A 23112-nucleotide genomic window follows, 5' to 3' on the forward strand; every position below is an offset into this window, starting at 1 on the left:
TTTAAGAGACAACAAAAACATGGCAGCAAAACTTGATTATACATTGTACAGGTCTTACCTCAACTGCGGAGCGTTTCAATTTGACTAACACAGTATGGTGACTTTTCCAAAGGACTGCACGAGGCAATTGCCTGGACATACCTTGAGAACAGAAGTAGATAGGAAGAATTTTCCTGGTTGTAAATATTGTTTCAAAATGGTTACCAGTTTACATCTGTTCTTTGTATTATTATTATTAGTGCCGTCAATAGATAAAAAAAAAAAAAAAAAGAATTAATCATTTTTTTCTGAAATTAATCGTGATTAATCCCACCTAACGTTAAAGGTTTTAAATATACTTTTATATTGCAATAATTTCACATTCAATCTTCAAATGAATGTAGAATCAACAAAGACAGTATATTTTTTTATATTTGTTTAATGGCATCTTTATGACTGAAGGTGAGATTCACTGATACCAATAATACTGATGTCTCTATGAAAGTTTTTTCCTATTTAACCATTGACTATAGCCATTCAACATAACAGTATAATTGAGAGCTATCAATTTTAACATTTATTAGATTTGAAAAAACAAATTTACGTGAACTTAAAACAGTCTTCACATAAACCCACAATAATAACATGTCATAATTAGCTACCTGTGCCCTTCAGCAAGTAGGAAATACACAGAAACTGATTAAAGTTATCAAACACTAAATTCTAAATTAAATATAGATAGATCAAAGCTACAAAAGTTATTGATTTCCTCTTTTTTCTTTTGTTCTTTGATTAACAGACATCACAGCAGCTGGGTTATTAGGTTATTTTGGTTGCTATTACTTTAAGAGATGCCGCTGCAGATCATTATGCGGATCTGACATGCATTGTATTTTCTCACTACTCTTTAACACTCCTGACCCACTTCAGATCTTAAAGTCTCTAGTAATGAGTTGATGAGTTGAATCAGGTGTGTCAGATGAGGGAGACAGTGCTGGGATGCACAAAGACAGTTGTGAAAGCCACTGCATTTCAGAGACATGTTCTTAAATGTGACTCATATTTAACAAATACTTAAATGCATGCACAGTTTTAACACCGCTTTAATCATCTTCATGACTTAACTGACAAAACTACAACAGTGCATGCTCGTAGTTTCTTTTGCGCTTTAATATGAAATGCACAGCGTGTGCCACCCCATTTGTACACGCAATTGAAGCACACATGCTATGAGCACAGTATAACGGCTGACAGGACAGGAAAATTTGTTTACTGACATATGGCCCGACAACATATCACTGTTGTTCAATGTTGTTCTACTGAAGCTTCATGAATATAGAATAAAATTGCTATAGTCCAAAATTAGTGGTGTAACTACCTTATCCATAAGTACTTATCAATAAGTACTCACCCAAAACTTTAACACTTTTAATCCTCTTGACTGGTAATTTTACAATCACAAATGGCTTTCCACAGATAACTTCAGGTGATTCTTCTGTAGAAGGTGCATCATGTGGCAGGATGGCAGCATGACAGGTGGCAATGCCAGAGAAACTCTTCATTTGAAGGTGATCAAAGTAAAGTACTCCTACAGAGTAGTACATCCTTCTGTCTCGAGTCTGAGGGATTAAATGGACAGTTTCACTTTCATTATGGCAGGCAATACACAAAATTGGCAATAGCTGATGAACTGAGAAACGAACACACACATTAGGTTTCTGTGAATTGTGGGGACTTTCCAGATTCTATTGATTTCATAATGACCAAACAATATTTTCTATCCCCTAACACTAAACCTACTCCTTACAGAAAAATTGTTTGCATTGTTACACTTATAGATAAACATCTAGTATTTAATTTTTTTTTTCCCCTCACGGGGACCGCATGCAAACCCTATAATGTTGGAAATTATGCCCATCAATTTGATTTTTTTCCCCAAAAAAATCCTGATCACAACAGGCCGAATTCATAATTAACATTATACATATTTTAGCTATATATGTGCATGGGTCAATGACGTGACGCCTAAATTTTCTGTTCGATTGCATTTTTTCAGTTAAAAATTGGTTTAAATCCATAAAAAGATGCCATATATATTACGTACCTCTCCCATGTACAGTTCTCAATAAATTAGAATGTCGCGGAAAAGTTCATTTATTTCAGTAATTCAACTCAAATTGTGAAACTCGTATATTAAATAAATTCAATGCACACAGACTGAAGTAGTTTAAGTCTTTGGTTCTTTTAATTGTGATGATTTTGGCTCACATTTAACAAAAACCCACCAATTCACTATCTCAACAAATTAATGAACTTTTCCACGACATTCTAATTTGAGATGCACCTGTATGTACTCGCTTAAGCTTTTCAAAAACCATTAGGTTATTTGTAACTATTCTGTTATTCAAAGTGTCAAAATATCATGTGGTGCGACCTTCCGGCCATAACTTTTTTGGAAACATCTTTGAAATTACCCTAAATTTATTCAGATTAATTTTCTGCACTATTTGGCATGATTTTCAAAGAGTTTTGCAATCCTGTATATTATTGCAAAGCATTTGTATTTATATTTCCATCATAATATACAAAAACTTTGTCCAATAATGTCCATTTTATGAAATATCATGTGATGAGACCATAAAGAAACTACCATTTTGGGACTTTTATGTTTGAAATCCATTCAAAGATAGGACTTTGCATCATATACCAATTTGCCAAGGACCAATGGAAGCATCAAGCAGGTTTGTAACTATCTTTCAAATTTGGAAAAAAAAAAAAAACTTTTTAACGGCTGGTATAGTAGGTGGACAACCAAAATGACTCTTACTGCTGCCGCAGGGCCACGGCTTTAACTGCATGTCGCGCGTTCAAGTCGTTCACAAAACTACCGCCAGGTGGCGCAAAGGGACAAGTTTCAAACTGACTGGAATTATCAGAGATCAAATAACAAATTAAAACAATAACATTATAATATAACATTATAACATCCTTAAAAATCATTAGAAAATGTATAGTGAGGGTTAATTTCAAAACGTGGGATAGTCGTAGGCTGCAGCCTAAAGCATCAAAAATGTAAAAAAAAGAATGAAAGAAATTTACACAAAGGCTCTTACTGCATGTTATGGTTATTAAACAGTCATTATGAAAATCATAAAAATTACACACTTTCCTTGTTGTAATATTGTAGTATTAAGGATCTTTCATTTCAATCTACAGGCTAATGAGAATTTTTGAATGAAAAACCCTGACCTTGGCTGCTGGTCCTCTTTACAAGGCTGCACGTTCATGAGAGACTATTCGCGTCACAATTTACTCACACACACACACAAAAGTTGCGAAAAAGATTAACAGGCTAAAACTGAGACATGAAAAATGCCTAAAATTCCTACAAAAAATAGGATATTAACTTGGAATGTTTAGATTACATTTAAGGAGGTGTGCATTATGCCATAAATAAAACTACAGAAAAGGTGGCTTATTGTTGAGTTTTATAGGCTAGGCCTAGTTCGAACACATATTTTGGCACTATAGTCACATTGATGTCAAAAATGAAAGGTTTTTGAAACTTACATTTAATAATTCGCTGATGTATTTCAGTGATCGGGATTTCCTGGATTTCTTCTGCGGGGCATATTTGGATTTTCTGCGTGACAGCGCCCTCTGGCTTTTGGATGGAGATTTACTACTGATCACAGAACCGTGCCTCACTGACAAGATGCGCGCATGAATATTGCAGCTTTTGCCTAATATTGATTGCGATTTATCACGATTTATCGCGCAGCCCTAGTCAAAGGTATAAGACGTTAAGGAAATGAGATGCGGACTAAATGCCATTTATGCCACAATTTATTTTTGCGCTAAAATCATCCAGTATTCATATATAAGGCTGGTAGGTGATTAATTTTTAATCTAATTACTTGCATGATGTGGCGATTAATTAATCTAATTAATCGCAAATTAAATCGCACATCAAATTTGGCTGAGAAATTACTCCCAAAAGATCATTTAAAGTCATTGTTGTATAAAGCATCAAACAAACATTACAAAAAGTAGTTTCAGCAAGAAATATTTTGTTTGATAAAATTACATATATTCTTTTGGACCATGAGGGTGAGTAAATGATGACACAATTGTAATTTTTGGGTGGGTGAACTACACCTTTAATAATTTATTTTATTAATTTTATTATTATTACTATGGAAACATTAAATTATTTCTTTCATGAAATGATACTCTAAATAATAAAATAAAACTGCCAGTAGGTGGTGGTAAATGTCTTAAGTCATCAAGTCATTTATTCATTTATTTGATTCGTTCAAATGGCTGATTCATTCAGGAGTGAAGTAAATGGTTCTTTATGAATGGTCCATTGAATCATTAGGCTTGTTCGACTAATGAATCAATCAGACCGATCGGTGTGTTACATCAAAGTACCGCGAGAGCTATAGAGAGCAGACGGCTCCTTATGCTTTCGAATCGCTCTCGCGGTACTTTAATGTCATACACCGATCGGTCTGTGCAGCGCCGCTTCAAATCCAACGTGCCTATGGCCAGTGGTTCAAGGCGCCAAATGGTTCACCCAATTCGTTCAAAACATGCATTAAACTCCCCCTGTAGTCAAATTTTATCCTTTAAAACTCATCTTTGATCATCAAAATGACATTTAAATGTTTTTTCTTGTGAAAATTCTCATGCCTTAAAATAGCTTGAATGCAACTCTACACCCTTGCCTAATTTACTATACGCGGATCTATGAATACACAAATTAGCCCCGCCTCCACTCAGGTCACACACCAGCCAGCCATGAGCCAGCGCCACTAACTGAACTGTAGTAAACGCGATACAATGGACAACGCGAATACAACGCGAAATATTGGTTTAATTAAGCCATATGTGTTTGAACCAGAAATAAGTTGGTATGCTCAACGTAAGCAAGGAGACTGATGGCTAACTTCGTGAGGCGAGTCAGGTGACATTATCTGTTTGCGCTGGTTCGTACACGGATAATGACTGATCAAACTGTTTTTACTAGCGGACAACTACAGTGGATTCTGAAATTTACTTACTTGATGTTGTGTCCTCAAAATCCCTTGAAGACTCAAATGCAGCCAAGTTTGTAATTCCAAATCGCACCCGTGATCATACACGTGTGACGTGCGGATGCCAATGCGGGAGAGGTGCGTCTGACTCCAGGCTACATTTACACTGCTGCCACGGGTAATTATTCAAGTTAGCGGTTCTAAATACAAATAAATAAGCGCTAACAGCACATGACCGTGAAAATAGGGGGGAAATATTAACAGTTAGCGAAACATCTACAGAAAAAATATAACTGTTACCGGATTAACCTGGCTACCTTCTCACTAGACCAGTGATGGGCCAACTTGGCCCTTCCAGGCCACTTTCCTGCAGAGATTTGGTCCAATCCTGATAAAACTCACCTGCCTGTAGCTTTCCAGTAGTCTTGAAGACAATGATTAGCTGGTTCAGGTGTGTTTGATTAGAGTTGGAGCTAAACTCTGAAGGAAAGTGACCTGGAAGGGCCAAGTTTGCCCACCCCTGCACTAGACCCTCTGCTTTGCAGCACAATTAATGATATGCCGAGGATAGGATCCCTTAACGCGATTGGTTATTGAATTGTGACATAGCAAAAAAAGGCTGTTTCAAACCGCATTTCTGTGACTGCCTTTGGGAAACTAAAGTTTTAAGGAGAAAATACTCTGCAATGGTGTTGATAAATTGATTGGCACATGGTTTGTCTAAAAGCATATTAAAAACACCACATAAACAAATAAACAACAACAAAAAAAACAAAACTATTTTTTTCCGCTACTCGATCACGCCGGCGCCTCACGCGCACACATACAGCATTGCAAACATTGCAGCCTGTTCATTATCATAATAAAATGCAGTCAACCAAACATATAGATCCACTGGTTAATTTAAATAGTGCGTACTGCGTAGTACAATCCGTGCCGTTCAGCCTGAGCTCGGGCCAAACACACATTTGCTCATGTGACGAGGATGTTTTTTTAAGAGCGTTAAGTAAGCCTGGTTTACATAATAAATAATAGTTTAGCATTCAAATACATCGCAAATATGGACACATTTAATTGGATTAATGCCGAATGAGGTAGGCTGTGCGAGAACGCTGTTTGCTTTCAGTTTCGCATTGAATTAGCCTACTTTTGGCTTGTTTAGCAACTTATATTTTTCATTCTTTTCTTCTGAAACGTTCAAAATAGTTTATAGGCTAGATATTGTGTTTATTGTTTGTACATTATAACATTTCGCTTTATTTACCGGTGTTATTTATGAATGTAATAATGCGGTTTGTGCTTAGTTATGCATTTAACCTAAACTACAACGTAACATTAATGTAGACCTACATACCGGTATCTAAATATGATTTTATAATTTTATGCTATAGACCCTCCACTGGATGTAGAATGAGCAGCCAGCAATAAACTACATTTTGGCATTTTATTGCTAATACTTCTGTGGATATTTTGGTGAAAGTAACTCAAAAGTAGTGTAACGCATTACAATTCAGAGACAGTAATATTGTAAATGCAACTAATTACTTTCAAAAGACAGTAACTAATATATAATGCATTACATTTTGGAAGTAACTTGCCCAACACTGCTACTCCTTTTTAAACTGTGCTCTTGTATTCAAATTAAGTGTGGTCCACTGCTGCGCACGTGCCGAGATATCGATACAGAGACAGCTGTAACGATATTCGTATGCTCAAATCTTTGTGACGATACATCGTTGTATCGAACACAGCCCTATACTAGGCTCCATCAAGCAGTGAGTTGTTGCCCTGCCCATTATTTGTCATCGATCAACTGTATGAAATGTCAGATGACCCACATAGGTCTGGGGCGGGGCAAGTGCGTTAATTTTAACGCATCATTTTTCACAGTAATTAACCTAATTAATGCGTTAAATTACCAGCCCTAATATACACACACACACACAAACACATATTTTCCATTGGCCAAATAGTATTTCATTTGTTTTAAACAATTCAAATCAAATTAAAATTTATGCATTACATATTTCATAATATTACATTTATTTTTCCAAGTTGTATCCTTCTAATACAGTGGTATTTTTCATAATGTTGTGGAGATTCAATTCAATTCAAGTTTATTTGTATAGCGCTTTTCACGATACAGATCATCGCAAGGCAACTTCACAGCAAATTAAGTTTCTACAATATTTAGTGGTAGCTTATCAGTGGTGACTGTCAGTTAATGTACATATGGCAGAAATGTACGGAAATGTGCCTTCACATGACGTACACCTCTGTGCAGCTACGGTTGTACAGTAAGCTATTATCAGACCTATTCAAACTGGACAATGGACCGTTCGACCACCAAATCCAGCTGTGTCTGCCATAATATCGAAGTAAGTGCGCATCATTGTTCTTGCGAAAAAAATTCTCTCATTAGATGAGATCTGCAGTTTAGTTTAAATATAAATTATAGCACTCCCCGCTGTCATTAAAGCATGCTATGTTTCCATAGCGCATCCACTACAAATATGTCTTAAAGGGGTCATATGATGCCCATTTTCCACAAGTTGATATGATTCTTTAGGGTCTTAATGAAAAGTCTGTAACATAGTTTGGTTAAAATTTCTTCATTACAAAACATTATACTCACTTCTTCTGTAGATGAGACTGGATAATGAATGATTTGCGCGAACAGACGCAGTTGCTTTGCAACGATTTGTAACATGAAAAGCGCTATACAAATAAACTTGAATTTAATTTAATTGAATGATCCGTGCATTTTCCAGCATGATGGAGCACCATGTCACAAAGAAAGAGTTATAAAGTGGCTCGAAGATCATTACATTGAAATTTTGGATCCGTGGCCAGACAACTCCCTGGATCTCAATCCCATAGAGAATCTGTGGTCAGTCCTCAAAAGGTGAGTGGACAAGCAGAAGCCCACAAATTGTGATCAACTCCGAGAACTAATAAGGCAAGAATGGATTGCCATCAGTCAGGATTTGGCCCAGAAGCTAATATCCAGCATGCCAGAGCGAATTGCAGAGGTTATGAAGAACAAGGTTCAACACTGTAAATATCGCCTTTAAAACTTGTTTATCAGTATACCATAGAAACATGTGGAAAAATAATCTACAAATACTGAAGCAGCAAACTTAGCAAAACAAAATTTATGTCAGTGCCAAAACTTTTGGCCATGACTGTATATCGAAATGAAAACAGTTTAAAATCCATGTTTACTTCATTACTTTTCTCACTCCAGGAAAAAGAGTGCGTACGCAGTCAAGATTATCAGTACGGTGAGCACCATTACACCATTTTTTGTTTATAAATCCAGATATGTGCATGGAAAACCGCGTACACACATTTCTATGCCCATATTGTGCATACGCAACGTTTATACATGAGGCCCCTGGTTGCTATGAGCTTTAAAAGATTTAAAATAAAGAGGCCTAAATGGTCAGCAGTACTATATGGATAACATACCATTTTTTACATCTATCAGTTCTTAAGGTAAGGAACAGACAGGTTAAAACCTTCAGGAGTTTGTCAGTTTTAATGATAATATTACACTCTAAAAATGCTGGGTTGTTTCAACCCAATTTTGGGTCAAATATGGACTAACCCAACTGTTGGGTTAAAAAGTTAATTTAAAAATGTAACAAAATTTTAACCCAACAGTTGGGTTAGTCCATATTTGACCCAAAATTGGGTTGAAACAACCCAGCATTTTTAGAGTGTACCTATATCAAGACTACGGGTGTTTTCACACCTAGTTCGTTTGAGCCCTCGTTTTATATAGGCTATATATTTTTTTAATTATTATTAATAAAACAATTATTTTGTAATTTATGTAATCTACGGTTAACTGCGCATTAATTTATTTAATGCATACATTAAGTATTTTCGTCGTGAAGGCAAAGAACCACCCGACACGCAGAAGAGATCTAGCATTCTGCCCGCTTTAAATCAGACACAGAGACGTAGTGCGGTGAGATCACATGTATTTGAATGCATTAATTATATTGATTTGAATTAATTATCGAGAGAGAGAGAGGAAAGTTGAGTGTGAATTGTGTCTGTGCATCTCATTCTGCAAAAGTTAAGTTTCGTTTAAACATCCAATTTTACCCCCTAGTTGCTGAGAAATATAGCGATTCAGTATCAAATCTACTATATTAATAAAACTTGGTCTGTAGCGTTGACAACAAGTGTCCATGCTCGTGAATATTTTTGTGTATGAGCAGCACTATCTCTGATCTGTGTCTCTGCGACTGCGAGTGATGTGTGTGTGTGTGTGTGTGTGTGTGTGCGGCGTCTCGTATGTGTCAATGAAAGCAGCGAAACAATATAGTGGCAATAAATAGTAGCAAAGAAACATTTTAATACCATCTTATCGGAGGAAAAAAAAGCAAGTTTAATTAACTTTATAATATTCCCTTTTAATTTTAAGATTGACTGAAATGCGTTGTTAAAACTCTGCAATGTCTTGACCAGTGTCATGATCAGGGGGATTGCCAGCTCTTCCTCACCCCTTTCCCTCTCCACTTCATCTTCCAAATTTTCCAGATCAGACTCCAGCATTTCACTGCTGCACAGAAAGCTGGAGTCTGGGTTCTTATGAAGTTGTGGTATGAACAAGAAAGGGTCTGAGATCAATTAAGTGCTGAAGAGGGCAAAGAAAAGAACTGGGTTCTCTTTTGAGTCAACAATATTGTGAACACCAAAAGGACTGAGGTCACTTTTGGCCAGTTCCCTTTCTGGTTCATTTTAAGCGAACTGGGGCTGGTTTAAAACGAACTACATGTGAAAACACCCTAAAATTACATGCAGAAACGGTATGGGATTGATGAATATAATTTCATTAAAATGTCTAGTATGGAAATTAGCAAAGCAAAGAAAGAATTAACCAGTCTGTCAAGGTGACAACTCGTGAATATTAGTAACATGGCATTTATGGTACTGCTAAAAAAATCTTACCCAATTTGAAGCATAGCAGTCTTTGAAGTAGATCCTCAGCAGCATTGATGGCCCATGATTCCTTCTGATGCATCGGCACTGCTTTTGTGTGTGTGAATCTGCCCATTCAGTCTCTGCAAATATGATTTGAAAATTAATTTCATTTAAAACTTTTTAAAAAATGTTGATAAACAGAATGCACATTCACATTCGATATATCACGCCCACTTTTTAGGCAGCAATGGTTCTGGAAGTATTTTTCCCCATTCATTTTTCCCATAGGGTTTAAAAAAAAAAAAATCTTTACAGCATTAAAAGCCATGAATCAGGCCACACAGCTATAAGGTGAATCACAGCATTACAAGGTTAATCATTGCCACAGCCATATCACCCTGCAGCCCAAGACTGTTTCCACACTGAAGCTAAGCAGGGTTGAGCCTGGTCGGTACTTGGATGGGAGACCTCCTGGGAAAACTAGGTTGCTGCTGGAAGAGGTGTTAGTGAGACCAACAGGTGCTCATCCTGTGGTTTGTGTGGCTCCTAACACCCCAGTATAGTGACAGGGGGACACTATACTGTAAAAACAGGGATTAAAGTTCTGTCGCTACGACAGATTTCTGTCAGTTCAACCAATCATATGAAATTAGTATTAATAAATTAATTCGTACTACAGAGGTGGCACAGAAGAACACAAAAGTGGCTTGTAGGTACATTTTCAGACGTTTAATGAGGCTCAGAGGTAGCATGAGTGCAATTAAATTCATAAATTCATGTGGAGATTAATGTTTTAAATATACAATTTTGAATACAGAAATGTGATTCAAATAACGGAAATTATACGCTAAAAATGAAACTAAATCCGCCAGCAGGTGGCGGCAAGTCACTGATTTTATCACTGAATCATTCATTCGAACGGCTGAATCATTCAGGAATGAAGCAAGTGACTGTCTTTATGAACTGACGGAAATCCGTCGTAGCGACGGAACTTTAATCCCGGTGTAAAAAGCACTGTCTTTCAGATGAGACGTTAAACCGAGGACCTGACTCTCTGTGGCCATTAAAAAAATCCCATGGCACTTCTCGTAAAGAGTAGGGGTTGAACCCCCGTGTTCTGGCCAAATTCCCTCCACTGGCCCCTGTCAATCACGGCCTCCTAATAGTCACCATCTACTGAATTGTCTCTATCTCTCTCCTCTCCACCTGTAGCTAGTGTGGTGTGAGCGCACTGACGCCATTGTTCTTTGGCTGCCATCACATCCAGGTGGATGCTGCACACTATTGGTGGTTAAGGAGAGATCCCCCATATGACTGTATAGCGCTTTGGGTGTACAGCAATACACAAAGCACTATATAAATGCCTCATTCATTTGATTCAAACCTTTATTTGAGGCAAAAAAGTATTCCAAAGTCAGACAAAACACCACAAGGTAAAAGACAGTATACTTAACGACTTGAAAAGAACTACAATTCTAAGAAACATCGCTAATGCCAATCAAATTAAATCTGATAATGAAGTATAAAACTACTGAAGTTGTCGAGTATACAAAATATGAAATATGAAAGATATTAAATATCCGCTGAAGTATATGGCAGATGCATACGAATGAAATGTTTCTCCAAGCATTATTTTTCATAATATTATGGTAGTCCGGTAATTCAATCTAGTAAAGACATAAATACTCTGAGAAAAGCAATATTTAACTTCTCCATTGTTGTTCAGCCGTAGTACAAGCAGGGTGTGATGGTTGGTCTGTATTCGTCCCTCCCCTCCTCCACTGTGATTGGTTAGCTGACTGAAAAGTGACAGTGATGAGTGCTACGTTTTACCTGAAGTTGAACATTCTTCAACTCGGCGCAGAGAAATAACACCAAGTGCTCGGAGCGAAAAAGACGCTCAGCGCTCCGTACGCTCCTGCTGTTTTAAAAGCCCATTTAGAACAACTGAAAAAGTACGCTAGCTAGCCTCGGGAAAAAACACTTTGGTGGACATGTGGCCTTACTCACTGATGAGTCTCGGTCACGCTAGCACTGAACAGTGCTGTGAGATCCATCGTGAAGTGCTTGAATTCAGCAAAAAAACAAACGATTCAGTGATTTAAACTAGTTTAAAGCCAGATGAAATGGCGCTGACAAACAGGAGAAACACTGCGCACAGTCAGGAAGCTTTTCAATCTACAAATTGCCATCATTTACCATGGATTTACTGTAGTAACACTAACTGTACCATTATATTGTGGCAGAAATGTGGGATATTCATATAGAATGTAATTATATTATTAATATAGACATGTATTAAATATATTAAAGATATAATGGAATATACAGCATTTTTTGTGATTAAGCTAGTGTTTAAATACATTTAGTATAAACGCACAGACTACTGTTTTTCATACAAATACCTAGAAACCATACAGATACATTTTTAAGATAGCATTGTATTTTTAACTGTGGGTATCATGATCTAAAAGTATGCTACTATGGAAGAACAATGGTTAATTTTAATAAACCAAAAAAGTTCAGAATGATTACATTTCACCATATAAAAATGAAGTCGTTACAGTTTTTATAGATGTTACTGTTTTGATGATAAAACTTAAGCTACAACTACTGTCAGCTCAAGCTACTGTCAAATGTGTATTTCTAACACACACACACACACACACACACACACACACACACACAAGTCATATGTGACCTGTGCTGGCAAAATGAGTCAGAATGCACACAGGCTAATTTTGAGAAGAAAAAAAAAAATTCATTTTGGTCGAATTTTGGATTTTCATAAAAAAAAATAGTTCATTAAGTCCCCGTCTAGCAATTCCAATGCTCCAAACAGCAATTAAACATCTAAAATTATCTTTATTTGTACGTTTTCCGAGTAGTAACTTTTCTCTGCTCACTTCTCATATGACTGACATATAGACTTGTCGGTATTCGGTAGTGCGGTATATCACGGTAATGAATATGCACGATATTGTTATGGTGGGCACTTCTAAATACCGTGAATAATTATATATTACAAATTATTCAGAATTTTGAATGCATTTTAAGAATACTTTTCCCATCAACTGGTCAAAATGCACAACACCGCTGTATGCTGCGTGAAAGACGCGTGCGCACTGATGTAAATAAGCGCGGACGAGAAGCACATGGCGGAACATGTGAGAGACGCTCTGGATGAAAGCGAGTTATTAAACCCGTTATACTGTATTATGACAGCACTTAAAAAAAAAAGAAGAAATTTCAATACCGTGATAATACCGTATACCGTGACAAAAGCATTAGCAATTAATCGCAACATGAAAAATTGATACCGGCATATCCCTAGTTAATACTAGTTTCATTTGAATGGTAGCAACTCTACAGTTTCTTATTATTCTAACTGAATTAATTGAAACAAAGTAAGAATTTGATGTGAAAGATGACACATTTAATAAGGTTGGGGGGGGGGGGAAATGACCATTTATAAACGGTGGGAAATGACATCTGTTTTGTTACATACAGCAGCTCATTTTAAGTTAACTATTTCTTCCTCTTTCCAGTCAAGAAGCACTTTATTTTGAGAGTTGTTTAAGTGAGAGAAAATCTGTACCTTAGTCCAGATTGGGGGAATTGTAATGTTTAATAATATCTTTTATGTAAATAATTTTTGCATTGAAATTTGCATAGATTTTTGTTTGTATATGTTGTCAATTATAGTTCTTAGAGAGAAAATCAGAATCGGTATCGGTATCGGCAGGTCACACTTCCAAAAAAAAATCAGAATCGGACAAGAAAATTGTAATCGGTGCATCTCTAGTGATTATTCATGTAAACCCTCATAAGTTATGTACTTAAGTGAACGTAAACAGCTGAGAATGAAAATACAAGTGAAACAATACATTGGAATTGATAGCTCTCAATTATACTGTAATGTTGAAAGGCTATAGTCAATGGTTAAATACTGGGGGAAAAAAGAATTTCCTAGAGACATCAGTAGTATTGTATCAGTGATACTCGCTTCAATCATAAAAAAATAAAGATGCAATTAAACCGATATTAAAAATATACTGTCTCTGCGGTTTCTAAATTAAATTGAAGATTGAATGTGAAATTATTGCAATATAAAAGTATATTTAAAAACTTTAAATGTTAGTGGGATTAACAGTGATTAATTTCAGGAAAAAAAGTGTGATTAGTTTTTTTTAATCGATTGACAGCACTACTACTGATGTCTCTACTAAAAGCATCTTCCTCCTCAACTATAGCTATTCAACATGACAGTATAACTGAAAGCCATTATTTTTTTTTATTGAATAAGTTATGAAAAACATAACCGCTTTTAAGTGAACTTAAAGGGGTCATATGATGCTATTTTAAAGATCATTATTTTGTGTATTTGGTATAAAAGAATAATGTTGACATGCTTTATTTTGGGTGGCATTATGCTAATATTTTCACATCGTGACGTAGACATGTGGGGCGTGTTAGAACGAGTCATTTTAGGTAGGCGTGGCTGACTCTTAACTTTTATAAAGAATATCTCTTTGGATTTGAGACTTTAGTCTTTGCAACTTTACAGATCTTCTTTATGCACCAAGAGCTTGTAACATTCCAAAGAGAAAGGAAAACTTGAAATTGCATCATATGACCCCTTTAAAACAATTTCACACAAGCTATAAATAGTATATGCAAAAACTAAATTGAATATAGATTCATCTATTCAAGCTACTAAAGTTAATCAGTGAGCTAAAGGGAGCAGTGAGTGATTTCTCTTTTTCTTTTGTTCTTTGATTTCCATCAATTACACAGACTGCAGCAGGTTTCACTTTAAAAGCAGTGTGGCCTCTTTAAAACCCCGACGCACGTGGCGCAGATCTCAAACATTCGATCTTCTCCCAGTTTTCTTTTTAGGGTCCATTTAGGACTAAAATTAATTAAAAAAAAATTAAAAACAAACAAATGAAAACGTCATACTTTGTGAACAAATCTAAAATCGATTTCCCTCCGCCTCTTTATAACTCAAGAGTAAATATTCAGGAGTACTCACTGATAATCAAGCGTGGATTTGAATGCCGCGTCGTGGAAAACTTGATCCAAAGGTGTTCCTTGCCACAAGTAAACACGGGCTGAGAGTCGTCGGACACCACTACTCCATTCAAATTCTGTTGATCTCCTTGATGAACGAATAAGCGGATTTTATGACAAGTCAGTAAAACAAATTATTTTAAAACACCAATAATCTTATAAGCAGCTTAACTTACTCAAGAATCGCCAAGTCACAGGTCCTCTGAGAATCTCCTCAAATTCGTCATTTTGCGAGGGATTCGCTCCGTTTTGGTCCGCATTATTAACCAGACTGGTCCTCACATGCATGGCATTTGAAAGTGGATTGGATCGTCGAGTCGTCCGCTGGATCACTTGAAAACGCTGAAGTGTTGAGATATCGTTCACAGTCATCTTCGTGAGCGTCAGCGGCTCTCAAATACAGAGACTGCTGTGCTTTGAGCGACTCATTTGATCGATTTGTAACGTCTTTGTTAAGATGGGCTAATGTCAATATTACAAATTCCCAATTTATCAGTAACGCTATCATTATCTTTAAACTCCTGTTACACGTCATTTCAGGTCCATGCATGATAATGACATGTCATGAAGCCAGAAACAAATAAAAAATAAATAAAAAATCAAGCCCCGTAGACCTCTGGCGCAAACGACCCAAGTAAGGCCAAACTTGTGCATGCAGACAGCAGGGCCTATTTATCTACTACACAGACCAATCGGCGATTTCCTCGACGCAGTGCATGCCGGTTAGATTTTCATCTATTTTCATCATTAGCCTATCTATTTTAATCTACTATAATTATATAATCTATTTTCATGTAACCCAATCTTTAATGAATAACGGATGACTTAAATTTGCTGTTATAGTTGAGATTATTGTTTACTATTTTAAACACTTTGTTTAAATAAGTTTATAATATGAGTAGGCTTTTATGTATATTACATGACTTAATTTCAGGCTACTTTCTCTGGATGTTTTTTAAAAATATAAAATGATTTAATTTATAATTGTGGTATTGCCATATAGTGCAAAATAACATCCACAATATTCCTACTTCATGGCGCTTGCGCTGTGCGGTGAAACTTCCGACAGACGATAAACAACATTGGTTAAACAACATTGCTGAACATCTTATTTTATGTAAACAATGCTTTTTTGCAACCCTCCATAGGCTACACACTATTTTGTGTCAAATGTACTGTTGTCAAGTGTAGCTACTTTTAGCAAATGAGTCAGAGATAGATCTGGGCAAGTTTATTTTTAATTTATTCCTGTAACACATTACTCCAGTCTTCAGTGTCACATGATCCTTCAGAAATCATTATAATATAGCCTGATTCATAATCAGTGCTGGAAAAGTTGTGCTGCTTAATGTTTCTTTGGAACCTGTGATAATTTATTCAGGATTCTTTGATTAATAAAAAGTTTTTTAAAAAACGCATTTATTCAAAATAGTAATCTTTATTTATTCATTCATCAAAGAATCCTGAAAAAAATATTCTGATTTTTACAATGATTTCTGAAGGATAATGTGACACTGAAGACTGTTGCAATGGCTGATGAAAATTCAGCTTTTCCACCACATGTATACATTATATTTGAACCCTCTGGGGTCTGAGGGAGTTTGGGGGCCCTGAAGAAGTTTTGACATGCCCTGACGTTTGTGTTTTTTTCAGGGTCTTATAAACATATTAAAGGGATAGTTCACCCAAAAATGAAAATGTGATGTTTATCTGCTTACCCCCGGGCATCCAAGATGTAGGTGGCTTTGTTTCTTCAGTAGAACACAAATGAAGATGTTTAACTCGAACCATTGCAGTCTGTCAGTCATATAACGGAAGTGAATGGGAATCATGGCTTTGAGAGTTAAAAGAACATACACAAACAAAACCAAATTAAACCCTGCAGCTCGTGACAATACATTGATGTGTAAAGACACAAAACGATCGGTCTGTACAAGAAACTGAACAGTATTTATATTGTTTTTTTACCTCTGATGCACTGCAATGTCTGAACTGTCCTGAGCACGTCCTTGACAGCCGGCGCGTGATGCATCTTCTTCTTCTTCTTGCTTTACGGCGGATCGCAGACTTAAGTGCATTATGTCCGTTCCCTTCCTAACAAAACGGATGAACTTCTTCTCCTCACCCGCACCAACAAGGACTTTTCAAACTCTGCCGCACTGTGCTTCACTGAAACCTGGCTGAGTGAAGCCATTCCGGACAACGCGCTTCATCTGCCGGGCTACCAGCTGTTCAGAGCGGATCGCATCGCGGAGTTAACGGGGAAAACCAGAGGTGGTGGATTGTGTTTCTACATCAACGAAAGTTGTTGTTCAGATGTAACAACGCTGAAAAAGGTATGCTGTCCTAATTTAGAGGCACTCATCATAAACTGTAAACCTTTCTACTCGCCGTTGAATCATTATGTTGATCATTATATTTACATTTTACACCCATTTAGCAGATGTTTTTATTCAAAGTAATTTACACATGAGAAATGCCACATATTTTCAAATAAAGGCTATCGATTCTTTAATTTTTCCTTTCTGTTGTCTGAAATTAAGACATCAGTCCTCATGTCTCAGAGTCAGAGCTGATGTTTATATGCGCTCTCCACATCAGCTTACTTCAAAAACAATAGGTAGAATGACCGGCAAAACAATATCATGATACATGATCATGTGTCTGTGATATTATGATCTGAAACACCAGGCACAACCTAGATTAAGACAAGCTTGTATTGCAATAAGATGAGTTTGTGGTGCCATCTTGTGGATAACTGGTTATTTAAAAATGCATTTAAAGGGATAGTTCACCCAAAAATGAAATGTTATGTTTATCTGCTTACCCCCAGGGCATCCAAGATGTAGGTGGCTTTGTTTCTTCAGTAGAACACAAATGAAGATGTTTAACTCGAACCATTGCAGTCTGTCAGTCATATAACGGAAGTGAATGGGAATCATGGCTTTGAGAGTTAAAAGAACATACACAAACAAAACCAAATTAAACCCTGCAGCTCGTGACAATACATTGATGTGTAAAGACACAAAACGATCGGTCTGTACAAGAAACTGAACAGTATTTATATTGTTTTTTTACCTCTGATGCACTGCAATGTCTGAACTGTCCTGAGCACGTCCTTGACAGCCGGCGCGTGATGCATCTTCTTCTTCTTCTTGCTTTACGGCGGATCGCAGACTTAAGTGATTCTGATTCTGATTCTGATTCTGATTACCGCCACCTATCTCTCAAATGGACCATTTACACTCTTAATTGAGATTGTAGATAGAGTGTCAATTGTCCATTTGAGAGATAGGTGGCGGTAATGCACTTATAAAGCCTGTGTTATACTTTCCGCGTCCGCGAGTCCACTAGGGTCCGCTATGGTATGCGTGACGTAAAAATCGTCATCGGAGAGTGTGTGCGGAGGCTCCGCGCGGACAGCCGCGTACCTCCCATTTTTTGTGACTGCGCGGAAAAGTATGCACGGTCAGTAGGCTACTGCGCATGCGCAGGCTGTGTGAAGAAGCCCGTTGCTACTCGAACCTGTACAATCTGTCGATAAAACAATATAAAAACAGCCAGATGTGCAGTAACTCTGTGCAATTCTTTGTTCACATGTTTGTTTATTGTTCAAGCTGATCTACTACGCATGTATGGAACACGTCCGCAGAGCGGACCATCAGCGTATGCTTTCGGAAGTATAAATACAAGTAGTCCGCGTCCGCGCTGTCCGTGTACGCGTCCGGATTGCTCATGCGTAAAGTATAACACAGGCTTAAGTCTGCGAAAAGCAAGAAGAAGAAGAAGACACGTCACGCACCGGCTGTCGGGGATGCGCTCAGGACTCTCAAAGCCGTGATTCCCATTCACTTTCATTATAAGACTGACAGACTGCAACGGTTTGAGTTAAAAATCTTCGTTTGTGTTCTACTGAAGAAACCTACACCTACATCTTGGATGCCCTGGGGGTAAGCAGATAAACATCAAATTTTTGGGTGAACTATCCCTTTAATGGCTAAAGCCTGATTACACTGTAATCAGCATAAACTATCAGCATAAACTAGGCTACAATAATATGAAATCAGCATGTATACGAGTTTGTATTTCTGAGAAAATAAGGTTGATGCATGCTTAGCAAAAAAACAAACAAAAAAATGTCACTGAAATAAAGCCAGAAAACACACACACACACACACACACACACGTTTGTTTATGTGAATTGGGGACTTTCCATAGACTTCTATTACTTTTATACCGACCAAATAATATTTTCTGTTCCCTAACCCAACCCTAAACCTACCCCTTACAGAAAACCTGTTTGCATTGTTACACTTTCAGATGAACATCATTTACTATTTTTACTATACTGTAAATTTGCTTTGACACAATCTGTGTTGTTAAAAGCGCTATATAAATAAAGATGACTTGACTTGACTATTTTAATAATTTTTTTCCCTTGTGGGGATCTATTTACGGCCCTTTGCACGTGCCCTGACAGCCTGAGCATTGGTGTTGTGGCACAGAGTTGACACAGCACTCTCTGAAAAAACATTTCGAAGAGACTTATGGGAGTGTGTGCATCAGCAGGTCTTAGCTGTGGTCCTGGTTCCCGTGCAGGTAAGAATCTCAGAGTCTGTGGAACTATAGCCCTATTCACATGGGATTAGTCAAGTCACCTTTATTTATATAGCGCATACAATACTGATTGTGTCAAAGCAGCTTTACAGTGTTAACAGGGAAATCTGTAATTTGTAAAGTAAAAATTCTCCAGCAAATGACCTACCATATTTCGCCGAACACCGAGGTCCTGTGATAATATTAGTCCCGTGTGAATAGGCATCTCTGTGATTTGGCCAGGATTTTGTGGGGTCGTATATAATTTTTTCAAGGTTTTTGTTTCCTGTGCACCTTTTTATCTTTCGCGAAGAATGGAGGCTGGGTTGGAGTGTTTTGATAGTATTTTGGGTGCTGGGTCATATCGCTGTATACCATACAACTAACTATACAGTTGGCAGAAAGAGAAATCTAGAAACCATCAGAAGAACGAAAACAAAAAGAATGATTTTTAGGAAATACAAACCGGAAGAAAAGCACTGTGCTGAAAAGGGGCAGTGCTGCATAAGGCCTTCAAGAGGAACTGAATTTATTTTTTGAGGGATTATGTACAGTATGTAATTAAGTGTAGCGTAATATCTGGGGTGTCATTCTGAATCAACAGGAAAGAGTCAAAGGTGGCCAGAAAAGGTTAAAAACTTGAATTGTTAAGAGATAAACAGAAAAATAACATAACTGAACCAATGAGAAAAGACTGAGTTGCTGAATTAAACTGAGGGATGTAAAAGTTCCTCTTGCAAATTAATTTTCAGCTTTCCACAGTTGTCGTGTTGTATTCTCTTAGATTAGAACTTTTCAAACTTTTTGTTGACCGAAACAATAGTTTTGCAGTTTTCTTACATTTTACAATTTTGCGGTTTCATTCATTGTTTTGTAATTGTTTCTAGTTTATTTAGCTGATTTAAAAATGTTCCATTATGACCAATTACCCTAATATAATGTCAGAAGGTATGTAGAAATTCAATATGCTTTGTGTGTGTGTGTGTGTGTGTGTGTGTGTGCGCGTGTGTGCGCGCGCGCGTAGCAAAGGCTTACAGCCATACAGAAATTGCCATTCAAACACTGTGACAGCTAACCAATATAGTCATTTCAATGGGACAACATTCTTCCAGCAAAAACTCCAGCAACTGGTCCCCTTAGTTCTCAGATGTGTTGCAGCCATCAAATTCAAAATTACCTTTTTTTCATTAAAATGGTACGCTCCCTTTAAACATGTGATATGTTTTCTATGCTCTATTGTGAATAAAAGTTTTTATTTACATTTTACACTGCATCCCAGCTTTTCTGTAATTGTTGATATAATTTAAAACTTGTAGATTTAATGCTCTTGTGCAATAAATTAACTTGATATTTAGCCATTTTCCCCTGTTAAAACCCTTTATTTTGTCCCTTCTTTCTTTTGGAAGTGTTTGTTTCCAGGGGCTCTGCTGATTGGCTCAAGTTTGCCCTGTGATTATGTTTGTTCTCTGGAGCTGTTTTGTATTTGATGAAATTGTCTGATTACTGACACTGTTCTGGATTGCCCCTTTCAAGTTTGCTCGCTTAACTTTGTAGATAATTTGTATATAATTGTAAATAGTGAAGGCTTGGGAAAGTAGGGAGACTGACGCCACCTTTTTGTTTATTGTAACCTCTTTTTGGCCCATGAGCTCCACAAGGGCACTCCCCTTCAGACTGTTCTCACATTCTCACAGACTACATTCCCCATAATCCTTTGCCCGGACTCATCACCAGTTGCAATCACCTGTCATCACCATGCACTCATTATTTTTGAGGGGGCACGAGTTGGGGGGGGTGGGGGAGGGGGTTATTATTAAGACTTGCCGGCTTATTATTGGCCAAAGCTGCACATGTGAGCAGTGCGACGTATGCTTGTGATGCTGATGCAGGAGCCGTCCAATAATGAGCCGGCGTTCGGATGTAGAACACGGAAGTGCTGGACGTAAACAACATATGAGAATGACACAGAAGAGAAGAGGTTGTCGAATAAAGTCGTTATTTTTGTTTTGTTTTTGCGCACAAAAAGTATTCTCATCGCTTCATAAAATTATTGTAGAACCACTGTAGTCACGTCGACTGTTTTAACGACGTCTTTAGTACCTTTATGGATCTTGAGAGTTTGGGTGGCGTTGCTGTCAATGGAGCCATGAGCCATCGGATTTGATCAAAAAGATCTTAATTTGTGTTCTGAAGATGAACGAAGGTCTAAGGGGTGTGGAACGACATGAGGGTGAGTAATTAATGACAGAATGTTCAGTTTTGGGTGAACTAACCCTTTAACACCTGTCAAAAAGAGTGGCAAACAGGCATAGCGTGCTGGATAAGAGGGCAGAGATGAGTTCGAAAAGATCTAACTGTTGTAGATCTAATGCTGGTGTTGGACTGTTTGCTTGGATGTAACCTTCATATTTTCATGTCTTTTGAATATAAAGACCTCTCAGGCATGCAGGAGTAGTTTTGAGGAATATTTCACGCTTTACGAACCAGTCTGGCCAAGCGAGGCTTCGGACGTCATCAACGACGTCATTGCTCTAAAGCGATACAAACCTCGATACGCGCTTCACTGAAAGCTGCCGGGGTTTCTCGACACATGCTCCGAAGCCTCGGCACAGAATGTAACATCACTACTGTTTTCCTGTTTTTTGATTGTTTGCTGCTTGCCCTGACCATTGCCTGTGTATTGGATTATTCTTCTGTCAACCCTTGGATATTACTGTTTGGTGGTATCGACTCTGCTTGTTTCACCACGCTCCTTAATAAAGCCTTGCGATTGGATCTTCAACTCTGTTGTCATGCCTCCAATGTTACAGGTTTAGGAAAGTGGCTATTAAAAAAAAGTTTTGTTTGTTATTTTGTCCAAGTCAGCTCCTGAAGGAATTTCCCTATATTTGCATACTGGATTTTCCTTTTGTTTATACCATTAAAACTCCCAAAAAGGTCCCTTGCTTCCAATCTCTCTTTTCATGTTGCGTCCTTTACCCCTAGATGAGGTGTAACATCCCCACAAAACACGATTTTTGCTATTTTCCCCACAACACACTCACAAATAACTTTGTACTTGATTCATATTTTTCCAATAATTACTTGACTGGACACTCAACCCCTTTGTTCAGTGTGAGGGCCTGTAATTCAGCTCAGCTCAATGCTGCATCCTTTTAGAGAATGTAACACTTGGCTACAGCACAAGGGTTTTCTTAGTAAAGTCCTTTGAGAGAGGTCTAGTGACAAAGAGTCTGGGCTTATCATATGTGCCTGGTAAAAGTTCCTGACATTTGGGCATTAGAGCAAACCGGGTACACTAGCTAAACCAAAGTCAAAGTTTTATCAGCTGACAGCTGTGTTGATCCACTCTTGGGACAGACTCAATTTTTCAGCCGACTACTGCGTCGTGACACACAGAGTTTGAATTAGCATTTTGCCTCCTCTTGTTGCACTGATGATTTTTATTGATATAAAACAGCTTCATAGTGCTGGTTGAAGAACAGAC

General features: G+C 37.4%; 1 protein-coding gene across 1 annotated transcript; it reads right to left on the reverse strand.

The window, feature by feature from the left end:
- Nucleotide 1: 1 nt before the first annotated feature.
- On the reverse strand, nt 2-15425 carry LOC107653917 (uncharacterized). The gene is made up of 5 exons (XM_016440780.1): nt 15206-15425; nt 14992-15117; nt 9984-10096; nt 1391-1598; nt 2-141 (listed from the first exon to the last, which is right to left on the reverse strand). Exons 1-5 carry the CDS (start codon nt 15399-15401, stop codon nt 2-4), a joined length of 783 nt encoding a protein of 260 aa, XP_016296266.1. The 5' UTR covers nt 15402-15425.
- Between the last annotated feature and the right edge of the window lie 7687 nt (nt 15426-23112).

The sequence above is a fragment of the Sinocyclocheilus anshuiensis genome, unplaced genomic scaffold, assembly GCF_001515605.1.
Source record: "Sinocyclocheilus anshuiensis isolate Anshui unplaced genomic scaffold, SAMN03320099.WGS_v1.1 scaffold454, whole genome shotgun sequence".
Taxonomy (NCBI): domain Eukaryota; kingdom Metazoa; phylum Chordata; class Actinopteri; order Cypriniformes; family Cyprinidae; genus Sinocyclocheilus; species Sinocyclocheilus anshuiensis.

Bases quoted from the DNA above. Each gene is read 5' to 3' on its own strand.
- LOC107653917 (XM_016440780.1), bottom strand. From the start codon at position 15,401: ATGACTGTGAACGATATCTCAACACTTCAGCGTTTTCAAGTGATCCAG. The intron at 15,118-15,205 runs GTAAGTTAAGCT...TCGTTCATCAAG, and splicing joins TGTGACTTGGCGATTCTTGA to GAGATCAACAGAATTTGAAT. The intron at 1,599-9,983 runs GTAAGATTTTTT...TTAATCCCTCAG, and splicing joins ACTGCTATGCTTCAAATTGG to ACTCGAGACAGAAGGATGTA.